This window comes from Gavialis gangeticus, unplaced genomic scaffold (genome assembly GCF_001723915.1).
Source record: "Gavialis gangeticus isolate Ggan-Ray unplaced genomic scaffold, GavGan_comp1, whole genome shotgun sequence".
Classification (NCBI taxonomy): domain Eukaryota; kingdom Metazoa; phylum Chordata; order Crocodylia; family Gavialidae; genus Gavialis; species Gavialis gangeticus.
In genome coordinates, this window is record NW_017729025.1 from 145203853 (window position 1) to 145216556 (window position 12704).

At 44.1% G+C, this 12704-nt stretch overlaps 1 protein-coding gene across 2 annotated transcripts in view; it reads left to right on the forward strand.

Annotated features, from left to right (window-relative positions):
- The window catches only part of OSBPL5 (oxysterol binding protein like 5), a 270342-nt gene that overhangs the window by 206440 nt on the left and 51198 nt on the right, over positions 1 to 12704 (forward strand). For both annotated transcript variants that reach the window (XM_019519707.1, XM_019519708.1), the window contains one exon: positions 9344 to 9515. In XM_019519707.1, coding sequence (XP_019375252.1) covers positions 9344 to 9515 — 172 coding nt within the window. The remainder of the gene's footprint in view (positions 1 to 9343; positions 9516 to 12704) is intronic.

A 12704-nucleotide genomic window follows, 5' to 3' on the forward strand; every position in this document is an offset into this window, starting at 1 on the left:
GGAGGAGGTGGATTGGATGCAGGGGGTGTGGGGAGAGAGAGAAGTTAGTAGTAGGTTGATTCAACAGAAATGGGCTAGGTGGCATCTCTTTTTCATTTCACACTGTTTATGATGTGTGCGTGACACCTCCATGGATCCTGTAATGCAGGGGTGACCCACCTGTGACATGCATGCCACAAGTGGCATGGGCAGCCTTTTGTATGTGGCAGGAGGGCAGGGGACAGGCCGATGGGGCAGGCCCAAAAAGCAGAGCAGTAAATCATGCAGAGGGAGGGGATCAGAGTGGCACTTGGGGAGGGTGCAGGCTAACTTGTGGCATGCCTGCCAAAAAGGTTGGTTCCAACTGCTATAATCTGTGAACCACAAAGCCTCTGAGCAAGCCTTGACCATGTGTGTCTCCTGTTTATTAAAAGAGGGGCATGAGCCTCAGACACTTGGCAAGGTTAACAATAATTCATGAGGAATTCCTACTTTTTAGAAAATTAGTTTGCACAATGAACTTGAGGCAGAGTCTCATTAAACATGTGGCTACAATGTGATCAGCAGCTCAGCGTCCTGTTTTCCCTTTTTAAAATGTTTTTTCCTTGCTCTGCCCTCTGACACTCTGGGTAGGATTTAAGGACCTACCTTGCAGCCAGCCCCCAGAAGTGCCACAAACAACAATAAATTTCCCATCCTATAGCGTTCAGGAGCAGGGTCCATTTTCTGGCATACACTCCCATTTTAGAAAACCATCTGCAAGGGCAAAACAGTCCACAGGGCTCAACCTCTATAAATACATGGTCTTTCTCTCTCCATCATCTGAAAGGGAACTTGTATTTATGTAATTACTAGTCTCTAAAAATAAGCAGCAGTGTCAAAAAAAAAAAAAAACAAACAAAAAAAAACTTCTGGGGGGTATTTCTAAAAGAGGCTGTCACGACTTAGGCTGTCCCCCTCCCTGGAAAGACACCAGTCTGTGAAGACTCAACCACTACTGTCTGTCTCCTTCTAAGACTCCTCAGTAGGGATGGCGGAGGGCACTATTCTGAATTTCCTGGGTTGATAGGGATTGTGCCCATGTACAGAGCCCATCTGCCACCCTCCTTTGGAATGTGAGGCTCCTCCATCCAGTACCTTAACCCCTCCTTTCAAAGCAGTGTCTCAGCCTCTTAAGGCCGTCCATTTTTCCGTTGCCATACGTAACCCCTCATAATTCCATCTTCATGTAGTTGCTCTGTACTTCTCAAGTCAGCCCTCTGGTGACAGCACAGCAAGCAAGCAAAGAATACAGGAGAATGTCTGCGCGCAGTTGCTCTGTCGTATTACCTTCACCTGGAGGAAGAACCTTTCCCTCTTTCCTCTGATCTTGCTCTTTCTGTGAGTCTTGCCAGCATTTTGGGCAAAGCAGAGTTTTTTTTCTGCTGGTATTCTAGTATGTTGTGGTAGACATCTCTCTTGCCCAGAAAAGCATTTCTTAAATGTAGTGTGGCCTTCCTTCCCCTATGATTCATGGAGGAAATTCCAGCCCTTTCCCCTCCCCTCCCCTCCTCTCCTTGAGTTGTCAGACTCCTGTGTAAAGCAGGGGTGGGCAAAAAATGGCCCGCAGGCCAGCTCCAGCCCACCAGGCACTTTCATCCAGCCTGCAGCACACCTCCTCCCCACAATGAATTGTGCCCCGCTAGCGCAGGTGGGGCTGCTGCTGTAGGCTTCCCCGGGGTCCTGCTCCCTCCAGGCAGCAGGTAGGGAAGGTGGGGGCTGCAGCTGGGCAGAAGCATGGGGCTGGGGCTGGCTGCAGCGGAAGCCCTTGCCTGGGGGGGTGGCAGCAGCGGGCAGTTTGGCTGGGCAGGGTATGAGTGTGAAGGGGGAGGGGCATGGGGACACCCCACATGGCATATATCCCTGGCAGGCAGCAGGGGCAACAGCAGCAGCAAGGGGGTGCTCTGTTTGGTGCCAGTGCCTGTCTCTTGGCTCCAGCCAGCACTGTGAGGAATGTAGCCCCTGCCAAGCCATTCATTTCTCTGGTGCTCCCAGCACTCACAGGGCACAGGAGGGACGCACCAAGCACTGCAAAGGACTGGGAAACCTGCTGGCTCCAGTGCTTGGGCCTTTCCTGTGCCCTACAAGTGCTGGGAGCACCAGGGAAATGAATGGCTCGGCAGGGGCTGCATTCCTCGCTGTGACGTGCAGTGCTGGCCAGAGCCAGGCACCAGCACCCCTGCCTGCTGCTGCACCATGGGAGGGAGTGTGAGTGTGAGGGGGCAGGAAATGCACCTGCACTCATACATGTGCACACAGTGTTGCCTACTTGACTGCAGGAGAGGACGGTGTGTTCCCGAGCCATGTAGCCACACCCCTTGCAAACTCCCCCCACCACTATCCCCCCCAAACACAATGTAAAAGACTAAGAATTTATTTTGGACTTATTATGCAATCCCCTGTATATACATTACACAAATCATGACAAAAATATTTTTTGTAATAAGATTTAAATGTTATAGTAGGTGTTTAACTTTTAGTGTATGATTTGCTTTTTTTTGGTTCTTAGATGGCAACTGTCCCCTCCCAAAAGGAGTATTTCCAGGGGGTAAGGGGAGGGACTTCTGGTGGCAAAGGTCAGGGGTTTGGGTTGGGACTTCTGGTTCCAAGACGGTGACCAGGGGCCAGGGCACCTGTCAAGGGGCAGGGCTATGCATGCAGCCCTTGACAGCTCACCAAACCTTGTTAAGTGGCCCTCCACCCAAAATAATTGCCCACCCCTGGTATAGAGGCTGCTGGCCTATGACTCTAGGCCAGTACATGAGGCAGCTGATGGTCCTAGATTGCCCTAGGAGATATTTCAGGCTTAGACAGTCATCTAGGTGCCAGTACAGAACCTATTCTAATTCAAACTGGAAGTGACAAGGTAAAACAAAGGTTAGATTTCAAGATGGAGGTTGTAATCCAAGAGGGAGTTCACAGTTCGGTGCAGATGCATCCCACTCTTATGACACACGTGTGATAGCAATTAAAACTCACAACTAACCTTTTCTGTACCATGTAAGAACATGATACAGAACAGCACTTTGTAAAGTTCACTCACCTCTAACAGTAGCCTACAAATGCCTGGATTTTAACTTGTACACTACATAAACAGCACCTGCAGCTAATTGAGGGATCATCCTTGAATCAAGGCAGCCAGAGTGCTACAAATTAGATGCATGCCCCCCAAAGGAACAGCAACATTGAGGGCAGTCAACTGAAAATTTTTGGGCCTTGAAATGTTCAGTGACTGCCTCAAATCAATGTCTTCCCTATCGCTCATGAGTTCCTTGTTTAAAGGCATAAACACAGTTGTCAGCTGGCAGTACGTGTCTTTGCTGTTGTATCGATGTGATTGATGCTGGTGAGGCACAAGGCCAAAAGCTGATGACTTTTACTAGCCAAGAAAAGCAATATTCCCCTGGCAGTGTACTGTCTGAAGAGTTGTATGGCTATTTTGTATTGGTTTTTGTAAGTAAAATTGGAAGGGGGTACAACCCAGCCACTCCATTTCTGAAATTTGTGATTGAAAGAAGTGGTCCCAGGCTGAAATTTCAGTAAGATTCAATCTATAGCAGAATTTGGTGTTGTTTAAAAGCACAGAGGGAACTTCAACCCAGGTTTTGTCATCAAGTATTTCAAAGTGCACAAAAAGGCTTAAAGTGAAAAGGTTCTAAGTGCTAATATTCTCAGTACTACATGATGAAACCAATAGCTATTTCATACCATCCATTATAAGACTGGGACATGCCAAATGTTTTCTTTGAATAGAAGCTGGCCAGCATTAGAAGGCTGACTATCTAGCTACATGGGCTGAGTGTGTTTTTAAATAAAGTTGAATTAATTCCCTCTAAGCAATGGTTGCAATTTAAGCTGCATGCTCATTTCCATCCATGCAGCCCCAGCTTTTTAGCAGCTTCATCATCTTTCCACTGCTGAAGCAAACAGTGCATCTGCTAGCTATAGGGCTGTGTGAAACAGCAGCGTTCCACTTCAACATCCGTTTTGACGAAACAGTGTTTTGTTTAGTTTTGTTTCATTTTGAAAACACTGTCCCGTTCCATTTCGTCAAAATGGCTTCACTGTTTCAAAGTTTCAGTCAGGCTTGGGAGTTGAGTTCCCCTCCCCAGTGCTGTGATCAGGCTGAGGCTGGGGAAGGGAACTCAGCCCGACTGAGTTCCCTTCCCCAGCCTGATTGCAGCCCTAGTTCTCCTCTGTCTCCCACCACCTGGCTGGCTGCTTCGAAACTCAAAACATTTCAAAACTTTTGAAATGTTTCAGCTGCCCTTGTTTTGTTTCGAGGCTGTTTCAAAGCCCTTCATTTTGTTTCGATTTCACTGTTCCACGCTCAAAATGAGTTGAAACAGTGTCAAAACAGAACAGCCGATGAAATTTCGCGCAGCCTGACTAGCTATCTTTGAGTTAAACGTTCTGTAGTAACATCTGAACATGCTTGACTGTATTTAAGTACTTGTTTCAAACAGCTGCTAAGTGTTAGTCCAGACTGCTGAACCAAGGCTGTACATCCAACTTGAAGGGCATGTTCAGCTCCTGTTATTACAAAGCAAAGGCAAGAAATGGAAAGCCATTTCTGGTACTTTCCCCACACCTTTCCACAAGGGTGTGTAGTTTGTAACCCAATAAAAGTTCATCTGTAACTTTACATTTACCCCTCCCCACTCCCTTCCCTTTTCCTTCTCTCTTTAATTGCAATTATTAAGTCAATTGCTACAGTCTTACTGCCACTGAACCACAGAAAAGACTAAATCCTCTGGTCAGAGGAGATGCAGATATATGCTGTGTAACCTTTCTCTCATGTACAATGCAATGACAGTCATTTACAAGGTGACTTGATGTTTATAGACTTGCAATAATTACCTGGTTTGCATTAGTGTTTTTAGAACTGAATATTTATAAAAGAATTTTCACTTTGTTTATAACCTCCCATCAGAGCCAGTTGATAAATTACATAATTTTGGCAAAAAAGGCAAATTTCGTTGGAATTTTCCTATTGGCTTGGTCAACGATGCATTGCGCAAAAGCATTTGTGTGTGTATGGGGGGTGGGGAATAAAAATGTTTTGTTTTAATTCTACTCCATTCTTTCTAACTAACCCTGAAAGAATTGCCCTTTATGCCAGAAGTTCTCAAACTGTGGTCCGTGGACCACCATTGGTTCGCAAACTCCATTCAGGTGGTCCGCAGAAAGGTTGTGGAACAAATGAGAATATCTGTACTTGTAGGGTAAGACTACTGATATTAAAATATGAGTTGTGTGCGCTTTGATTTGTAGAACAAAAAAGTTTATTAAGTGATCTGCCAAGACCCTCAGCAATCTTCAAGTGGTCCGTGGAAAAAAAATAAAACAAATAGTTTGAGAGCCACTGCTCTATACTGGTCCTTCAGTATAGCAAATAATCGTGAACTTAAATGGAAGCAGAATCCACCTTGCAAAGAGTTATGTAATTTCCTTTGAATTGAGTACTGGGTTTCAGTGGGAACTGCAAGGCCCTTTCACTTCTGTAACTGAAGCTGTAAAAATAGCCTGTATTTAAGAGCTTTTTTGAAAGCTTTGCTTAAGTGCACAAATGGCACGCACAGCATTCCCAATAGCAAATTACTGCAGTTCTCTCCCTTTCCTAGGACTGGAGAATAGAAGGTGAAGATGTGCTTTCTTACATGGAATGATGTTGAATACGTTTTGAGTCAGGTGTGTGAAGGAGATGAGGGATTTGTGTTCAAATGCCCATTAGCTCTAAGGCGTTATCCAGGCAAATCCTTTGCATGGTGAGAAGTGAAGAGATCTCTGTATGCCAAGGCTTTTATATAATTACTTGCAAAATCCAAAGTAGTGTGAAATGAATTATAGCCTCCCTGAACCCACCTAATCATTTATTAGCCATTGTGTATGGTATTTGTAAACCACAAGCTGATGCTGAAGGAATCTGCAGGACAAAGTAGGAGTAAATGACTACACTGAATGCCGTTGCTAGAATTTCAGTAAACCCATAATCCTTCAAGACCTTCATTCTGGCTGTTTCTCTTATACAAATGATTCATGGGAGTGCAGAGACTTATTAAAATTATAAATATGACTTTTATAGAAAAATGATTCAAACCTTTGAACTCTAATTGCTGTTCCCATGGGGCCAAAACCTGGTCCTATTAAACTCCACTGGGACTTTGGCCTAGTGGGAACTTAGACAGCAGTTAAATTTCAATTAAACTTAAGCCTGGGTTTGTCGTTAGATGCGTTCTCCTAAGTAGGACTGCTTCCTTACACTTGGGTGGGGAAGTAAAATCAGGGCTATAAGAAATTCGTGTGTTTACAGGACTCTCCACTGCTCTTGCAAAGTCCTTGCTAATTTCCTTCGTTTCCTCTCAAGTGTGTTCTAATTACTCTATAATGTATTCTGAGAACTGTAATGAAGATCTCTGCTATATGTGGTAGAAACTAGAGGTTCTCAAATATCCTGTAAATTTGCCAGGTGCCCTGTGCTCATTAGTGATTCATATGCTTCCTCTGTGTTTTTAATTTGTTTTCAAATGTATACAAAAGCTTCCCTGATAAGCAGACAAAGGTTATGATTTATAGCAAGCAAAACAAATCATGGAGAATCCAATATATCTCCTTGTTTCTTCAATGCTATAATCACCACTGAGCACCTAATTATGTATCTTACATGACTATGCTGACTTGCATGCCTAAATAAGAAGTGTGGATGTTCAGTATAGGTTCCGATGGATGCAATTTTTTCCATGCCAGCTTATCACCAGTTCCGCACTGAAATCAAATAAACATGGAGAAATCATCAAATTGGAGAGAGTTAATAGGTGAGGGGGCTAACTGTAGAGCAGCTGATCTCTGGGAATTGTATGTGCGCTCCCAGTTACTCCATGTTAAATGAAATGAGGCGATTTAATGCGGGTGTCTCCTGGGCCGGTTTAGCTTTCAGTTACCTTTGGGGTAATTGTGTGCCTTCAAAGAGCTTCTTGTGTCATGCTTTACATTAAATCCCTGTTCACTTGACTCCCTTGCATCTGAGTCCTCAGGGTGCGCTCAGAAATGTGGATGTACAACAGTTTGTTGTGCCTAGAAAGTTGTAGGTGTGGGGCCAGTGTTTGTGCTGATGCAGAACGATAGCAGAAGCATGTTGATTTTTTGCTGAACTTCCTTCTCGAATGATGAGAATCTTGGCACTTGCACTGAGTAGGGACCTACCAAAATTACAATTTTGCAGATTTTGCAAAATGTGGCATTGCCTGCAAAAATGGGCAAAATCCACAAGGCAAAAAAAGGAACTGAAAATAAAACACTGGATTGTTACTTTAAATTGCCAATTGCTCAAATCGCTAGCGAGACCTTATAAAGGGGGAATAAGGCAAAATGCCATGTTTATTTATTACATAAATTAGACAGAGGTTCAGACACACCACTCGTATAGATGCACACAAATCATTATACACAAAACTAACACACAGGCACACACAAACACAAAACAACCATTCCATTATAGTTACCAGCAGCAGTTGTTCAATAATAGCACTGGGTGGCCAGCCCAGACCTTACTGAGAGAAGATGCAGATAGCAGGTAGGGTGGTTATTTTAAGAAACAGATCCTGTAGATAACAACTTGGAGTGGAGTGAAACAGATGTGTCTGTACTCTGACGAAACAGCATTTGAGAGAGGGACTCATCCAACTTAGCATTCTCAAAGTTCTTTCTTGTAGGGGTTGGCATCCTTTGTTTCAGTGCTTTGGGGTTTTTTCCATACCCAGCTTCTGTGTTTGAGGTTGTTCTTCATTCGTCTTCAGCTTATCTCAGCCTGAGGTCAGTTTGGTTGTTAAAGTTGGTGCCTTAGCTTTGGAGTGTTCTTGCTGCCCATCTGGCAGGTTGTGTGCCTCCCTCTTCCTTGTTATCTCCTGTTGTGTCTTAGGCCTCAATGAGATTCTTCAGCCATCCATTAATTAGTTTACTGACTGGTGCCCTTTATATTTGGTGCCTTCTTGCTTACATAAACAGTTAAATCGTCTTCTCCTGTCTCTATGCCATTCTCTCACCATTCACCCTCTCACATCCATTCATTCAAAAAGGGCATACAGAGTTCATTCACTTATGTCAAGCAAAATAGTACAAAAATGGAGTTTCCAAGTTACTTAAGACAAAACTAACATGGTTACATTACACTATTATTACACTCTGTTAACATCAGCTACATTAGTTCAGTTCATGCTGCAGGATCCCCAGAGGGAGCTGGCAGTGCATAGGGCACTGCAGCAGCCCATCAGCAAGGAGATGGAAACGGACAAGGGGAAGCTGCTCAAAGGGCTGCCAGCAAGATGGCTGCCATCCCTCCTTTTTCCATTGATTGGCTGTAAGGGCTGCCTGTCATGTGGTCCCACCCTTCTCCACCAATCAGTGCAAGGAGTGAGACTACATGATGGATGCCCCTCACAGCCAATCTGCAGCAGAGCCAGGACTGTTTAACAGGGATCCCTCACAGCCAATCAGCAGCACGGGGTGGGGCTACTGGAGCTCCTTGGCCAATCAGAGGTGCAGGGGAGGGGGGGAGCTGCTGCACTCTGCCCACAAAATGGCTGCCAAGCCCTGCAATCTGCTGGTGAAATCAGACAGCCACCACAAATTCAGAAGGTCCCTAGTAAAAAGTGACTAATAACACAGTATTAATTACCTGGCCATGATCCTTGAGGCTGATTAATTTTTTCTGTGATGTTTTTTATTTGGAGATCTAAATAGGGTTCTGGGGCTTGCATAAAATGGTAACTTGCACTGAGTGCATAAAGTGAACACTGAGAAATATAGATTGTACCCAGCAGCATCTGTGGTACTACTGAATGTTAAAAATTATGCAATGTAAAACTTACGTTCTGGTTAGGCAACTGATTTTTAACCAAGGTGTCATGGCACCCTGGGGTTTTGTGAGATTCTTTTAAGGGTGCTACACCATATTTGCACTGTTAGGTATGCAAATATCTATACACAAAATAAACCCAGGGATTTCAAACAGGAAGGCATAGTGTCAAAAACATTGACTTGTTGTGGTCGTTTTGAGTTCTTTGCAACAAAAGATTCACTTCGGTATTTTTTTTGACTACAGAAAAAATGGTGAAAGCCTAAAAGCTAGCAGTTTCAAGGGGTGCCTTGAGCCTAAAAGGGTTAAGAAACACTGTGCTAGGTTAATTGAAGACATTATTAAGGCTGTTTTAAAGTGCTGTTCCTAATGTTCCTTCACTCTCAAATGAGAAGCTTTTGTGCAATAGCAAACAACCGCTTTTCACAGCGCTGTGACTTTCCATACTTAGACTCTCTCTTGTTTTTGCAGGTCGATGTTGGCTGGATGCTCTGGAGCTTGCCCTGCGTTGTTCCAGTCTCTTCAGGCTCAGCACCTCCAAACAGGGGAAGGATGGAGAACTGAACTGCTCATCTGATTCCTCGCATGCTGGCCTATACAACCTTTTGCACACTGCCACCATCTCTGACCAGGAGCTCTTCCAGTAAGATGTTTTTGCCTCTTGGGCTTGTAAAGGTGTTGGCATATATAGATGAATGATTTTTTTTTAAGCTTATTTTTTTTCATTGGCTTGGTAGTCTAACTTCAAGGTCTGCCTAGATATGTTCTCATACCTCACTCAATCTGTGACATCTGGGTGCTTTTTGGCCAGTGAAGGAGTTGATTTGTCTCTTGTCGTCTGAAAGCTTCAACCTACAGACTATGAAAGGACTGGTTGGAATCTTAGTTGTGTGAAAGTGTGTGCAAGGATCAAGTCCACTCTTCCTCTTACTGGAGCTAAACTTCTGTTGAAGCTAATTTTGGTAGAAGAATTGCTTGCCTGGGTTGAGTACCAGTGTATAGGTAAGCCCACCAAATTGGGTAGGTAACTAGATGCAACCATTCCAGCATCTAATCATCGCTTAAGCCACCGACAGACATTCAGTGAAAGATGTGATGCAGTCCCAACAACTGTACTTCCTGCCATGCTGCACATACACAGTAAGAGGAGTGACTGTGGGATCAGGGGTCAGATCCCCATTGTACCATATTGCCAGTGCAGGGGGGCCTGGGGTCATGATGACAGAAAGTATCAATCAGCTGATCTGTGTTCCCAGCCACAAGAACGCATGGAGTTCCCGCAACTGGGAGTACTTGACAGCCCTTCAGTTATAGCTCATACAACTCATGAGTACAACTCTTTTTCCTTCATTCCTTCCAGGTATAACATGAGATGAGGGTGGGACAGCACAGCAGGAAATCTGAGGTGTTACTCAGGCATACAGGTTAACTGTAGACCTGTAATCTCATGTGCCATATCCTTGTTGACTTTTCAGTTCTCCCATTGTCTGCTAAAGAGACAATACACTATAACAGTACCCATGTTAAGAGCTTATATTGACAGTGAAGCAAGGAAAGTAGTGTAGTTTCAGGTATAAGAAAGGTTCCAAGTACAAGAAACTGAAGCTTATGTAGTAGCATTAAGCTTGTGCTTTTTTTTCTGACTTGTGGGCACTTGAATCCTTTGCCAGATGGGGGATGATCTTGTAAAATCAGGTACCATGCATCAGTAATGGAAGTACCATTGCCTTGCTGCACACTTGTGTAAAGATGTTTGTACTTGCTTCATGTTACTACATTAATGGCATAATAGCAATGCTTAAGGCATTCAACTGGGTTTTCAGGTTGTATTGTGCTCAGTACTGTGCAATTGAGTAAAAAGGACACAGTAGAAGGAGTTCAGTCCTTTATACCACCTCTGCTGTGGTACCCTGTTATATCCCGCTATGACAAATCTTCTGTTACACCTGTGTGTACATTCTAGGACAGAAGTAAACCTGTAGCCCTGGTAATATGCATTTGGAGCCACAGCTATAGTAAATGGAAATCGCAGGAGACTAGCTAGGAGTGTATTGCCTACACTTCAACCCTCTGTCAGAGTTGAAGTTTATACAATAGCTACTCTCTCTTCTGATTGCACGTTCAACATTAAGAGGCCTACTTAGCCCTCTAGAAATAGGGGCTTCAACAATACTGCAGAAAACAGTTTTTAGAAATGTTCAGCAGCCATAACTGGGATCTGATATTCAAAAGAGCTTGGCTCCTGGCAGAGTCTGGGTGCAGTTGTTGGCACTGAGCATTACTCAGAGTTTAGCTCTTAATGCAACTCCATTCTTGATGCTGGTGTGTTTGAAGCTTTGCCATATGATTCAGTCTTCCCAAAAGGTTTAGAGCCTTGGAGACTTTGGCATCTGCCTGGCAGAGGTGTGAATTCCCCAAAGTGACAGAGGATGAGCAAACTGGCAGAAAGAGAGACCATGAAAATAACATTCCCCAAGTGCTGAGCTAGAGGTTCTTGACTTACCCTTGACAGTGCCTTTCTCAGGGATTGATTCATTCTAATTAAATGCCTTTCCTACAGGGAATCATACCAATTAAGTTGGCATGCTGTTATTAGGGAGGCAGTTAATTACATTTAGCTCCATCTTCAAATTAGTCAAACTACTCTGTCAAGGGGGGGAAAAAGGGCAGATGGTATATATTCTGGAAACAACCTGCAACCAGCTCCATGTAGAGGGAGAAATTTATCTTGGGTAAATAGTATGCATGTCTGATGGCACCTTTTGTTTCTCTCCTAGAAGAAAGTGAAAATGACACAATGATAGCAAAACTGGTATCTTTACTGCCTTTCATGTCATGTGTGCATGATTTCTGGCTCACTTTTGTGGTTTTAAATTTCCAAGCCTTCTGCAGGGTTGCAGACTAAAGCCCTATTCAAGTCTATACAGTCTTAACTTGTGACTTCAGAAGGAATCTACACTTCTTCCATCTCTTAAATGTCTTAGCAAGCTTTCAGGCACAAGCTTCTTCCAGCCTGCGGAGACTCTGCTGTTCTGAGATCTCCAAGGAATGAAAGAAGCTAAAAGTGTGACAGGATGTCAGTGAGAATGGAAATAGGTAGACATTAGGAAAACAACGGGTAGAGAAGGGGATTTCCACTCACTTACATTCTCACTAACATCCTGTCACACTTAGCTTTTACCTGAAAGCTTGCTAATAACTTTTTGTTCCAACTGATCAGCTGGTCTAATAAAAGATATCACATCTACCCAAAAAACCTTGCCTGCCTATTTCCTTGGACAAACATGGATACAACCAAAATCCTGCGTCTCTTAAATAGAATCAGGACTCATGGTAGAGGTGATAACTTTTAATAGTTGGTCTAATAAAAAATATCACCTCTACCATAAGTCCTGATTCCTTTTTGCCTCTAGACCAAAAGCTACAACCTGGATACCTGACTGCATCTCTTAAATGTTGCTTTAGTCTTTGGAGATCTCCTTCCTTGTTCATCTGCCTTATCTACCTGTTGTCTGTCCTGTATGAGTCCTACATTATAACCTCTCTGAGCCAGAGGCTATTTCCTTTGTTATTTAAAGGCAGGAGGAGGACTGTGTTCAGTAGGATGGGATCATAATCCTTGATTGGGGTGTCTAGATGCTGCCATAATAGATATCATGAATAATATGGGGAGGGGAGGGTGAGCTGCTGGCGGACAGTTGTCCCTGGGCTGTGTGGGAGGCTGGTGCTTCCCTCCACAGCAGCGGCAGCCCCATCCCCCCAGGTGGCACCTGCCCACAGGCACCTGGCTCTGGTGGTCCCGGGGGGCACTGCAGCCGCAGAGGGAAGCACC